Source organism: Desmodus rotundus, chromosome 11 (assembly GCF_022682495.2).
Source record: "Desmodus rotundus isolate HL8 chromosome 11, HLdesRot8A.1, whole genome shotgun sequence".
In the NCBI taxonomy this organism is placed as follows: domain Eukaryota; kingdom Metazoa; phylum Chordata; class Mammalia; order Chiroptera; family Phyllostomidae; genus Desmodus; species Desmodus rotundus.
The window spans coordinates 72,961,157-72,975,722 of record NC_071397.1 but is presented as its reverse complement, the minus strand read 5'-3'; the positions used below and the strand labels follow the sequence as shown (position 1 = coordinate 72,975,722).

At 34.5% G+C, this 14,566-nt stretch overlaps 1 protein-coding gene across 3 annotated transcripts in view; it reads right to left on the bottom strand.

Moving 5' to 3' along the window:
* NKAIN2 (sodium/potassium transporting ATPase interacting 2) overlaps positions 1 to 14,566 on the bottom strand; it is an 873,382-nt gene that overhangs the window by 368,182 nt on the left and 490,634 nt on the right. For all 3 annotated transcript variants that reach the window (XM_024552165.3, XM_053914338.1, XM_053914339.1), the window contains one exon: positions 14,307 to 14,387. In XM_024552165.3, the coding sequence (XP_024407933.2) occupies positions 14,307 to 14,387 (81 nt within the window). The remainder of the gene's footprint in view (positions 1 to 14,306; positions 14,388 to 14,566) is intronic.

Genomic DNA, 14,566 nt, shown 5'->3' with positions numbered 1-14,566 from the left:
CCATATTTCTTCCATTAATAATACTTTGCATGATTATTTACATTAATTTGTTACAAGAGCTTCTTATTGTGCCAATAAATTTATCATCTAAACCATACCCATTTCGCCTTTTCTCTGAAAATGCAATTATTTTATTTTCCTCCGTTTTCAATCTTCATATGTCTTCAGATTTAGTAATTCCATAGTTGTCAAGGAAAATACTAGGATTTGTGTCTCATTTGCATTTTAGTTTGACTCTTTGACAACATTTTCCAAATGAGATCCTGTCACTTCTGCCCCCTAGAGAGATTTTGCTCTGATGAAATACTCAAGACAATGGAATAATTCAGAAAATAAAATGCTTATTGCAAAGAAGGTGATCTAAACATTTACATTGTGGGTTTTTTTTTTCACTTTTCTTAAAACAACATACAACTGCTACAACTTGCATTCTTAATACATGTTGGAATTAGTCACGGACTGAGGGCCCATCTTTCCCACGTTAGAAGACTGCAGTAAAATACTCTTTTCTCATTATTTTAGAAGCAATTAATACTTTATGGTTTTTGCACTGCACATTCACATGTATTATTTCTATTAGATAATATTCTGCTATCTGTGCTTCTGGCTTTATATTTTCTGTGGAAAAACTTGAAGAGAAAAAATACCCAGCAGTACTAATTATTTGGCTATTTGGCAATATTAAACTTAGCTATCTTGTTTTCTTTCCTTTTTTTTTTCATTGAGAAGAAAACAGGAAATAAAAAGGCAAGAAGAATTGAACTCATTATGCCGCACACTATGATGCCACAGTTAACTTACTACATAAATGCGTTAAAAAGTAAGTAGTTGGGGGTCTGGCTCTACAAAATGCTTAATGGATTAATTTTAGTGCTCGTAAAATTGGAGTGCAAAAGCTGGAGTCCATCCGTTCTGCAGGCTGCCTGACGAAGCTAGTGTGTGGCAAGTACCCCCAGGAGGGTCACAGCCCTTCCTAGTGTCTGGTGAGCTACAGAACTCTCCAGAAGCAATTGCAGAGTGTGCCAAATTGTGTGTATTAGTTCCCATCGCGGGACTAATTGAGAGTACCAAAGTCATTCTCACTTGTAATTCAAATAAGATTTAAGGACCTGTCACTAGAGATTTTTCCGTCAGAGTGGAAAGGGGACAGAATGCCCCTATGGTGTCAATGAAGCTTCTTCACTACAAAATGCCCAGCTTTACACTATGAAAAAGATGACATTTCTTGAAATACCTCTTAATTACTTCAGTTTTGTATATTACCCTACCTAACAGTGTGAAACCCTGGAGTCCCCCAATTTCCGTTAGACTCATTCCTCTAGCAGGCTACATGCTGTAATGAAGGGGAAAAAAACCTAATTATAATTCTCTAAATGGTTGTTTATTAATGAGTCATCCTTTTCTTTTTAACCTTGGAAGCTGCTTTTCTGTTGCCATCAGGCTGTGTACACATTTTGCTTATAAAATATAAAAAAAATAAGCCTTTAAGCAGGAGAAGGGGAAGTAACACTTTAAGTGCAGCGTTAGTACATAAAACATCTTAAATATTTCAAAATTTCTCCATAATTCTCAATCAGATCAGATATCTAAATATTCTTATGTTCTTTGTATTGCTTTACATTTAATAACAGTATTTACTGAATATTGCTCCCTGGTCACCTATATTAATCCAAATTGTGGCTACTAATCCAAAGGGCAACTGTATTTTCAATGTAAATTTTAAGTACAGGGCAGAATTAGAGTAGGTTTTTTGCCATATAAAACACAGGAAAAATAGTCACTTATTTGCTCTTTCTGCCTAAATACCACTGGATACTAGAAGCACAAAAATGTCTGATTTATTTCTCTCTTAATATGCCTTGGGTTGTATTTTCGTGTTTCCAACAGTTCATCAGAGCATCAGCTGTTCCTGAGTCCACAGACACCGAAATTGACATTTTGCCCTCCAAAGCTAATTTGGCAACTGTCAATTCCAGCCTAGTTTTAAAATAAATTCCAGGGGTCATGTTAGGATTATGGTTTACAGTGAAGGGGGTGATTTTGATAAGGTTATCACAGCCTGAGAGCACACTAGGAGCCTGTGGACCATGCTGAGTTGGATATAATTCTCAAGTAAGTTGTGCAACCATTTCAGCATTTAAGGGCCCACTTAATATAAGATCATTTAATGTGAAGCAAATACTCCAAGATTTTTAAAAGAATTATAATAGTTTAAAATTTTCTTTTAAATATATATTTTTTAAATTTAAAGCTATGGGGCTGTTAATTCAAACATATTCTAATATTTTACATAGCTCTATAAATAATAAACCTATAAAATACAGCTCTTTTATTTTTGACATAGAGTAACATTTCCTGTTCTGCAATGATATCTATAAACTGGGCTTCAGATTATAAATGAGGATATCAATTCCTTAGACCATGTTTGTAACCTGTTTTATTTTTATCCTCATCAGGGTACTGTCTTAGACTATTAATCTCTCTACTTCTGTTTTTAATACTTACATTTTGAAAACTTACCCTAGTGACTCAGTGACATCTTCACTACCTCAAAGAGAATTACCAATGATTCAGTAGGAAGGCAAAAAGAGAAAGAAATGGTTAGTTCTTAATTTTTTGACTTCCAAAAGAGACTCTCAAAGTCTACCTCAGAAATACTAGCTTTGACCAAGTGTTCATCAGTGGGTGAGTGGATAAAAAAGCTGTGGTACATTTACACAATGGAATACTACTCGGCTGTAAAAAACAGAAGAAGGAAAGTTCACCTTTTGAGACAGCACGGATGGGCATGGAGTTTATTGTGCTAAGTGAAATAGGATAATCAAAGAAAGACAAGTACCATATGATCTCACTTGTAGGTAGAATCTAATGAACAAAATAAACTAACAAACAAAATAGAAACAGACTTACAGACACAGGGAACAGACTGACAGCTGTCAGAGTGGAGGGTAGTTATGTGGCTGTGTAAAAAGGGTGATGGGATTAAGCAAAAAACACAACAAAACAAAACTCATAGACACAAACAACAGTATAGTGATTATGGGGTGAGAGGAGGTAGAGAAGGGTAAAGAGGGGATAAATGGTATGGAAGGAAACTCAAATTGGGGTGGTGAACACACGACACAGTGTAGCAAATACATGTAATACATGTACACAGATGTATGTATATACATGTAATACATCACAGATGATGTATTATAGAATTGTACACCTGAAACCTATGTAACTCTTTTAACCAGTGTCACCCCAATAAATTTAATTAAACATTTTTAGTGCTTTCCCTAAAGTTTATAGATAACATTTACAAGAAATCCAATTCCATTTCAAATAACCTTATGCTGCTTCATGTACAGTGAGTTTCCTATATTAACAAAATAATTCGAACTTCTCCCTTTCATCCCTTTTATCGTTGCTTTCATGTATTTCACTTATACATAAGCACACGCAGGCACATGTACAGAGTCCAGCACACACAACACCCCTCTCTCATTGCAAAATTTTTTATTACGAAATCATAAGCACGTAACTCTGTAATATAACAATATCATACTCAAACACACGATATGACATTGTGGGTGAAATGCTCAAATTAAAACTATAAATTATCACACCCATATTGTTACCCTACCAACCACACTGAAGCAGGTGTTACTTCTGCCAGACCCTGTATACATATATATGTATGTATATATTTATGTATATATGTATACATACACACACATGCAAAAGGTTGGGTAAGAAAAACTATATATAGCATATTTCTTAACAACAGATTGGAAGGAGAACAGATAAGAGCATGAAGCTCATTCCTAGAGAGAAAGGAATAGGCCTTGGAGTAGAGGGGTAAGGTGTGCCCTTGAATGAGTAGCAGATACTACACAGTGTAGAGAGCTACTGAGTCAGCATTCTGAGGCCGTCACCCTGACCTTCATCAGCAGCATAGAGTCTCAGGGGAGCCAAAACAGTACCTGGAGACCATTCTGCTCTTTTAGGGAAATGCTCAGGTGGCCTGTTCCCATTGTTCTCTGAGTGGGCCTCCTTCAAACATTTTTCACATATGTCATACCCGTGAATCACTCAGCAGAAATAATAACGCTCGCTCACACCCCAAGGCTTTGCTAGTGCTCATGGGGACCCTGGTATGTGGAAGGTCCTCTTTCAAAACCCAAGACACTTTTAAGCCCACAAAAGAAAAGATCAGGTGTTTGACACCAGCAAGGGCATTTGGAGGGGCAATTAGCAAGAGGGAAAGACATCAAAGTTAAGAAAGTCAAATAAAAGCCATTAATTTACTAGAGTCATGGAAACTGTATATGCCGTCTAGTTCTTGTGGAGAAAGAAAGCAACTCACCATGAGAGGAATCAGTTGAATTGTGAAATGGTTTGCATTGTTTTAACCTTAATAAGAGGGCTGGAATCTAAGTGGGAATTTTCATCTATAGCCGTATTTCTTAACCAGAGGTGCCCTTAGCATACAGTAGCTTTGTTACTCTTAGAACAGGGATCCTCAGCTTATTATAAAAATAACTTTATGCAAATAAGGAAAAGTTAGAGGCATGGCCATGTGTGCTCTAGTCAGCTCCACCATGGAGAAAGGTATGGGGAAGATTCTGGAAAGAATTCTCCCTCATGAGGAAAGGATACGTATGCCTTGGGTATTAAAGGATAAACTTAAGCATAAATTCTCCCCAGAGCTCTGGGCAATCTGTTGTTCCCTTTACTTCAGGCCTTGGTGACAGCCAGTATTCAGGAATAAGTCAGGTCATAAGTTTGCATTTGCACAAATATCTGGGATCCTTGTTTCAAAGGACAGCTGGAAACCAAAACACTCCCTTGAGCCCCATTTAAAAGTTCCAAGTAATCCAATATTTACAAATCAAAGTATATTTAATGTACAAATAAGAATGCTGGCATGAAGGAGTTGATTAGGGGTGAAATAACTCAGGCCTCATCCCCCCCCCAAAATCAGTCTGAAGTTTAAACAGATATGAGATGATTCATGATTGTTAATCTTGAAAAACACTCATCTTGGTGGCCTGCTGCTCAGATTTTCCCCCTGTGCTCGCCATCCCCGCAGAGCAGCAGAGCATGGGGCTAGCCGTGAGAGATGCTGATGCCGTTGTGCATGCAGTGGTGGATAGAAGGGAACACCTCCAGCATTTGCTAAAGCTAGGCAGTCACTGAAATCCACTCTGCTACCATTTAATTTCATCTCAACTAGCATTTTTCATGTGTCTGGCATTTCCTTTGATCCTGGGGATGAATACAAAATGATTCCTCTATTGAAGAACGGACTATTAAGTAAACAAATAATTAAAATATATTAATAAGAGCAACTTATATTTATTTATGATATATCAAACAGGCTTGTTTATAAACATCTTAAATTCTATAATTCCTCACTGCTGTGTGGTACCTCAAAGGCAGGCATTCTCCTGAATAACAATGATGACATATAGCATTTTAGAAAGTTGAAGTTTAGCAGGAGATATGGAAATGTAAGTAAATATAATACAGTGTGAAAAATAATATATATGTATGAAGTTATAGGAAGATATCATTTTTTGTTTATTCTTATTTACATTATCACATTTTAATTCAGTAATGTGTAGGTCACTGGTCAATCACATTTGTGTCTAATAAGCAATGTATGTTGGTCCTATAAGTTAAAATAGATGACCTTTCTACTGTATTCCTTGAAAGAGTTTATGTACAATGGGTGTTACAACAATCTTAAATGTTTTTAAGAATTCACTAGTGAAGTCATGCAGACATGAAGTTTCTTTTTTCTGTCAAAGGTTTTGATTAATGATTCAGTTTCTTTAAAGTATAAAGGTTGTTCAGGTTTTTAATTTATTTCAAGTTGTGTATTTTCCAACACATTGGCCCATTTCATTCTGATTGTCAAATGTATTGGCTCAAGCTTGTTCACAATGTCTTCTCTTGCTAGCTAGTCTGTGGTGTCCTGCATAATATTACCAATGTTCTTATTTTTCCCCTTGATCTTTCTTAATAGGTTTTGAAAACTTAACATTTTTAAACAATTTAACTTTATTGATTTTTTTCTGTTGTAAGTTCATCAAGCTCTTCTATAATCTTCATTGTTTTAATCTTTCTACTTCTGGTGGTTTCATTTGCTATTTTGTTACTAGTTTCTGGATATGGAAGTTTAGATTATTAATTTTTCACTGTTTCTTCTCTCTTAGTATCTCTATGTAAAGTCAAACATTTTACTCTGAAACCCATTTAGATTCCTGCTCCCAATATTTTTTTCAGCACAAAATCTTTTCTTTATTTCCTTTATTTATTTTTAGAGAGAGGGGAAGGGAGGGAGAAAGAGAGGGAGAGAAACATCAATGTGTGGTTGCCTTTCACGTACCCTGCACTGGGGACCTGACCTGCAACTCAAGCATGCACCTTGAGTGGGAATCAAACCAGTGACCTTTTGGTTCACAGGTCAGCACTCAATCCACTGAGCCACACCAGCCAGGGTACAAAGTATTTTCTAATCTCTAGTCTAACCTTTTGGGCCTATAGGTTATTTAGAAGTGTTTTTGCTTAATTTACAAGCAGTCACAAGCTTTTTAATTTTTTTAGCTTAATTTTAGTTGTCAGAGAATAATAGCTGAATAATTGAAAATCATTCTATATTTTGAGAACTCTATGTTTGGAATCATTGTATAATTGAGTTTCCCATATACCTTTGAAAATATGTGTACTTTTATTTTTGGGGGTAGTGTCCTAATATGTCAATTAAGTTTGTTAATTGTGTTAAACTGATATTCTATATTCTTTTTGAATTTTGATCTGATATGTATTCAAAGAAGAGTATTAAAAATGTTTCACTGTGAGTAGCTATTTCTCCCTTTAATTCTGGGTATTTATAATTCATATATTGTGTAGCTGAAATATTTTATTCAGTTAATACTAATTGCAATATCTTCAAGTAGATTGACCATTAAATCATTTATCTTTAGTAACATTTCTTACTTTAAACACTACATCACCTGATATTAGAATTATTATACCATTTTGTGTGTGTTTATGTGGTATATCTTTTCTACTTTTTCCTAACTTTTAAATTTAAATCCTTATATTTAAGGTGCACTTCTTATAGACAATTAAAAATGGGTGTTGTGTCTTTAGACTAAAAATCTTAATTTTTTAACTGAAGTATTTAATTTACTTATATTTAATGTAATTATCAACATATTTTGTATTATAGCATCTATCTTGATAATTTTTTCTTGTTATACTCCTGTTTTTGTTAGTTTTCTCATTTTTTAGTTGTATTTGGCTTAACCAATTATTTCTATAATTTAATTTTTTTATCTATAGTTGGGTTTTGGTAGATATGTTTTCCTTTAGTCATTACTCAAGAAATTATTAATCCTTGAAATATTATAAGCTATTATCTTTACCATTTCCATGATAATGTTAAAAACTTAGAATGCTGAGTTTCTGCCTTTTGTGTTATTGTTATGCATTTTAGTTCAAATTCCAAAAGATTTTACTATTATAGTTTTGTTTGGGTTTTTTTTCTCATATATCTATCTTTTTTTTAATTTGAAATTTCATTTTTCTCTCAGGGATTGGTTTCCCTTCTGCCTGAAGGCCTTCCTGTAGTATTTTGTTCAGTTCATGTTTGCTAGTAATGAATCATCTTAGTTCTTGTTGACTTAAAATGCATTTACTTCACCTTTATTGTTGAAAAATATTTTTGCAGAGCACAGAATTCTAGGTTGCAACTTTTAGAGCACTTTAAAGGTGACATTCATTTGCTTTCCAGATTTATTGTTTCTGTTGGCAGGTCAATTGTCAGTCTTCTTGTTCCTTTAAATGCAGTGGGTCTTTTACCTGTGATGGCTTTTAAAATTTTTCTTTTTGAGCCCTGGCTGGTGTGACTCAGTGGATTGAGTGTTGACCTGCAAACCAAAGAGTCACCAGTTCAATTCCCAGTCAGGGCACATGCCTAGGTTTTGGGCCAGGTTCCCAGTAGGGGGTGCATGAGAGGCAACCACACATTGATGTTCTCTCCCTCTTTCTCCATCCCTTCCCTTCAGTCTAAAAATAAATGAATAAAATCTTAAAAAAAAAGATTTTCTCTTTGATTTTGATTTTCAAAAGTGCTACTAGTTTATACTCGGATGTGGTTTTCTTGGTACTCATTCCACTTGGGATCTGAAAGTCTTCTTGAACATGTGGGTTGACATATTTAATCAGTTTTGAAAAATTATCTGTCATTATCACTTCAGATATTGCATCTATACTATTCCATCTCCTTTTCCTTCTGGGAATTCAGTTATTTGTATATTGAACCTTTGGCAGAACCCAATGTGTTTCTGACATTCTTTTCTGTATTTTTATTCTTCCTTTTATTGTTTGTTAACATCCGTGGTTCAGTTTGGATGTTTTCTATTGACCTAACCTTGTCTTGTCTTTAAAATCTACTATCAAACACCCTAATGAATTCTTACTTTAAATATTATAATTTTCAGTTCTGAAATTTTCACTTATTGTTTCTATAGATCCCAACTTTAAGAGGGTAAATTCTTCATCTTTCAATATATTATCTCCAATTTTTCCCATTATTTTCTGCAACATATTTTTAAATCCTTATTGTAATTACAAGTGAATATCTGAATCATATGTTGGTCTGCCTCAATTGTCCATTCTTTTCTTCACTTTTAGTAATAAAGTTCTCTCTTTAGTATGTGTAGGAATATTCCATTGCCTGATATTATGCACAAAAATCAACTGTGAAGGTCTAAGCAATGCTATCTTTCTCTTGAGATGTTTTTCCTTTCTTTTTTTTTTTTTTCAACTGTACAGATACAGCAATGTGTGATCAGCTTATTTCAGTCAAGGACTGTGCTGAGCTGAACCTGGATTTTAGCTCTGATAATGTTCACTGTGTGTTTGCCGCTGGCTCAATCTTCAGGTTTCTCAATGGTAAGTATAGCTTATTCTGTAGATCTTCGTTACTGTGTACAATGCTTATTTTGCAACACTGCCAATTTTTTCACTCTGCTTTTTAGTCTTTCCGTTTACATGTTTACACTTACACAGAATTCACCAAATGCTTTTACAAGAAAATTACCCATGTGCTTGAGGCCTTCTCCCTCAAAGCTATGCTAAGTTATACATACCCCAGAAATAGCTTTCTATGTGTTCAAAGCCTGGATTGTTAGCCTCCTGCCCCAAGCAGAATCTGCAAATGGCCCCAGGATATGGCAGCTCATCTACTTGGGGCACTTACCTTATCAGAATATCATTACTTCAGCAGATCCCTACTGTTTTTGCTTTTTTGTGATCTGAAGTTTATTATACACACACAAACACTATATTTTTAAAAATCTACTTGTTGCTTCACCTAGGTCAATCTATAAAGGTTTCTGTAGACCTTCTCCCTTTTGTAACATGATTCTTTTTCCTCTTTATTCATTTTTCAAAATAAAGTTTGCCTTTTTCTCTGAGTAAGAACTGAATTAGGGAAGTTAGATTCTTTGAGGATGATGACAAACTCCTCCTGTACATGTTGAATTTAAGGTGACAATGAAACGGACATGACACCAGCAAGAAGTTGGAGATGTGGGGCTTGAATTTAGCAACAAGGTCAGGGCTGAAGATAGAAATCTGGTAGACATGTGTAAAAGTCATAGTTTAAATTATGACAGTGGGTAGCATGTTCAAGTAAAATAATGTAGACAGAGAAGCAGAAAGCTTCCAGGGCCCTACTAGTCACTTTAACGGTATTAAAAGGAAGTAGGAAAAGTAAGGAAAGAAAAAAGAGTTGGAGAAGAAAATAATCAGTTTAGCTCAATGCTCTATTAAAGAAAACAAAAGAAGATGGGCATTGACTCTTTAAGCAAATTATAATAGGTCGGTTAATTTCTATTTTGGAAAAAAATTACATACTTAATTCCTAATAACATGTAGAATGTTTTATTCCATATCCTAAAACAAAACATACTCTGATTGTTAGGAAATGAAAATTTTCTTCTTTGTTTAGTAACAATGAATTAAAGTTTTCTTCAATTACATACATTTTACAGTTAAAAAATCAAAATAAAAATATGAATTCAAAAAATTGTCCTCTTGATATTTGTTTAATTTAGTCTTAAATCAATTATTAGAGGAATTCTTTGTTTGCATAGATTTTTTTTACTTCTTAAAGTATAGCACTAATTACATTTTTAAAAAATTAATAAAATATTTTTCTCCATACTAGCTTTTTCATATGAAATCATAAAAACAAAATTTTATACCAATATTGCTTTCATTGAGCAGAAAATATCCAAAAATGAGATACCTCTTTAAATGAGTAATGCTTTTTAAATAGAGTGAACAAAACAGGGATGTTGCAATAGGACATCGTTCCACACAGCACGCACACCTGGTTTTCAGGATGTTTTCCCTGTGACTACAGTGAAGGACAGGTTTGACCTTCTTCCTGTCTTCTATTTGCAAGGCAGAAATTTTAGTCTCCAAAGCTTAAATAAGCCACATTCTTACATGACTGTGTTATATATCAATTTTTAAATAAATATTTATGTCTAGACCACAGAAACAACTATTCATATTATTCAAAAATGGTAGTTTTCTAGAGGTAGCTATTAAATGTGCTTATTAGGAAACATACTAATCACTAGGTATAATTAGTTGCTTAGGCTGCATTTAACTAGATAAGTTTCCAACAATACAATCAAGCCTGAAGAATACATACCTGCATCCTTAGTTTCAAGGGGTTAAAAACTAATTGGTTGGTTTAAATGTAAAATAACCCCTTGGTTATTTCTGTCATGTTCTGTAAATTTATTATTTCCTGTCTAAAGATAGGTGCATCATTCACTAACAGTGCCCCATAAATTACAAAAGTAGAATATGAGTTCTCAAAATAGTCACATAAAGTGTTAGAATATAACTTCAGCCTAGGAGTAATTTCCAATTCTGTTGCATCCAACACAATGCACATTTTTACAGATACCGAAGACCGCTGCATTTTTCCTGTGTGCTGCTATTTAAAAATTATTTAATAAATTTCATGTCCCAGGTGATGGGCCTAATAGGTGAATTACCACCTCATATTTGTTCTCCTTCTAACTACTATGCACTTTGAAGTTAAAATTTACTACAGAACAAATAACAGATTGGTCTGCAAAATAACTCAGTTCAGTTGATAGCTGGAATTAGTTCCCATTTCTTTCTATTTGACAAGTGAGCAACAGAATCAATCATAATTGTCCAAAACAACACAACAGAACAATGAAACTATTTACATGAGGAATTCTCAAAACTACTAATTCAATAGACATTGAATGCTCAGAGGCAACTGCCTACAAAGTTAGCAGATACTTCGAGTTACAAACTAATGTCAACTGTTTCCTTAACAGGAGATGTATTAAAATATCAACCAAAAATGGAACACATTATATGATGCAGTAGGATATTTACTTGTAACACCCAAATCTAAGCTATTAATGTAAACAATATGGAAAAATTATCATGCAATTACATGTTTATTTGTTGCCATCATCTGTTCTATCACTGTTTTATACTACATTTCCATTAATTTAACTGAGAAAAAAATTTTAAAGCAGTTTTCCTGGTGGGTTAGTTTTATTTTCCCTTAAGTACTATGAGGATAATAGTTAAAATATAGTCATTGATATTTCAATAATGTTTGATTTACACAGATTTTTCAATGAAGAAAATATGTTAACTACATAGCTGTGGGTACAAAGAAAACTGAAGATCAAACAGGTCACTCCTGTGTATCGTATTATTGTAATTAAGCCATTTCATTATCGAATGTACACACTGTGTTGGTTAATGACTCTAATCTCTGTTTTGCTCATTAGTACAAGGTAAATAGTTTAGAAAAACAAAGCAAAACAAAACCAGAAAAGACACTGGGGAAAACGACCACACAACATTGTAAACTGTAAGCAGGGTGTCCAACCCACGGCCCGAGGACCACATGTTCCAGGATGGCATGAATGCAGCCCAACACAAAACCGTACATTTACTCAAAACACTGAGAGTTTTCAGTTTTCATTAGTATTTGTGTATTTAATGTGTGTCCCAAGGACACTTCTGCAACGGACAAATCAAGATTGCCTTAATAGTCTTGTCAATATTCATTATGAAGGAATCATGGTTTACAAAATATTTATGAAAATAAACATTTCTTTCACATATATATGACCATAGGCTTTCCTACCTGATTCAATTTCCTCTATTTCTCCCTCAGCCTCAAACAAACTCACCCATTCATATGGTCAAACTGTTATTTTTTAACGTGTTGAGAACAAAAAATTTATATTCTGTAATCTCATATTATCAGCAGTTTCAGGAGTCCAATTCTGAGTTGTCATATACCTGTACGCTTTTCAATCACAATTGCACCCTTCCGTCACTGTGTTACTTGAAGAATGGGAATCAGTTGCAGAAGCTAAAGAATTAAGTGGTATAAATACGCCTTTCTCAAACCCTTTGAGGAGAAAAGGAAGGGAAAACCTGGTACAGATAACTATTATAACTTTGCCCTTTATGGGTTTTTTTAAGATTATTTGTTAAAATATTAAATTTTCATGTGCTCTGCAAAGCCTAGCATTGGTTTATAAGTTGAAAAGAAAAAGAAATATTATTAACTGCTGCCTTGCCAAGGGATAGTCATTACCTGCCTGTGTGCATTAGAAGAATTTTTAGTCATTTGGGTTGCAACTGTCTTAAGCTGTAACATTTTAGGATGTACCCTTGCTGTGGTTTCGGTGTCCATGTCCAAGGTCATGAGATCACAAGCTTTATTTGTGCCTGCAGCTATCACATGGAGCAGGGAACACAATTACTGAACATTTGTGCAAGCTGCTCAGCTCAAATCTCTCTCACTTTCCTTCTCTCTCCTTTTATATTAAACAAACTGATCTGCTAGGTCATTTTACTCAGCCAATATACCTGCATAAAAGCCTTCCAATTTTTCAGGTGATTATTTAAAATTAAAAATATCATTAAAAGTCGTTCCAGTGTAGAATTTCTTTGAATAAAGTGGATTATAGAGCAGCAGAGATCTATAAATCGGGCAAGGAATTCAAGTCCTTGGAAAGTGTGTATTGCTTTTCTGGCACGGGCACAGCAGCAGTCCTGGCTATGACCTTCCTAGAGCCACCTGAACAATTCCTTTTCATTGGTCATGACACCTTTGGAAAGGACTGCCTGCTGCCCTGAGTGTCGAGGACGATGCTCTACAAGAACCCCAGAAATGCCTCTACCAGGTTGGATAAGCATCCTTGAAAATGCTCAGAGTGCTCTGTAAAACTCCTGTATGCTAGGTTATTGATGTGTATTACTACTACTTCCATCACCCAGCCCCCAAAACATATAACCCTGCAAAGGCAGTTCCTGGTGACTTTACAGCTCACTTTCTTTCCCCTTTTAAAGCAGGCTATCATCTCTGGGTTTTTAAAAATGTCAACATCTTTGCAGGGTATTCCTGCTCTAGCAAAAGATGTGTAAAAGAACATTTTACAATCTTTTAAAGTTAATATGAAGAAGTACATGTGTTCAGCCCTCTCAATCATCTCAAGCCAGATGCACTACTACTTTGAATGATTATCTCATTTGACTTACCTGGTGTTAATTGCATTCCAGTAGAAGGATGCTAGTTTTAGAGACTGAAGGACCGCATTGTTTCAATAGTAAAGGCATTCATGGAGGAAATATAACAGCAACACACATGCTCAGAAACAAGCACACACACACTCATATGAGGGCAGCACAAAATACGGAACCTAACAAAAAAGCACGTATGTAAGTCTTTTGTAGACTATGTTAGAATAAGCTGTTTCTTCATGGGAAGAATAAATTATATACCTTTGGTAACAATTTTACTCAGTCAAAACTCATTAATTGTTCAAATTAAGGCATTGCTCTTTGGGCCCAATCAGGAAAATCTTTAGAAGAGTAATAAGCAAAGTAAGTGACTTAAACTTCAACATTTTAGCTCTAAACATTTTCTACTCTGCCTCAGAAATCTCTCATCAGTCAATGGTTTAGAAGTCTATGGCGAGGTCACTACAATAATCAATATTTCACATTCATTTTGCTTAAAAATGAAAATACATTTTTGTGACACACTAACGCATTTTTCGATGATAGAAATGCAGAGATATAGACCAGGACACCTTTCAATTTACCTTCTTTCAAAGTGCATCTAAGTAACGAGAACAGGGTGAGACTCCGCCTTACTTAGGAAAAGGCTTATTAACACACTACTGAGGGCTCAGGCAAATCAGAGAGCAAATTACCTTTGAGAGGTCCCCAGCCTCCAAATAGAAGCAGATAACAAACACATTCCAGGTAACCCAGAGGACTAGCCAAACAGCATACTGTAGAAAAGCAACAGAGAAAAAAAAAAACATATAATTAATTTTGAATCAGCTGAGTAAGATTTAAATAGAACTTTAATTTTTGAACACTCCAATCTTCAGATTAGTGGAAATATTAGATACTGCTTCTTTCTAGGGAACAGGATGAGATTCATATTTATCTCTGTTGATATTTTTAT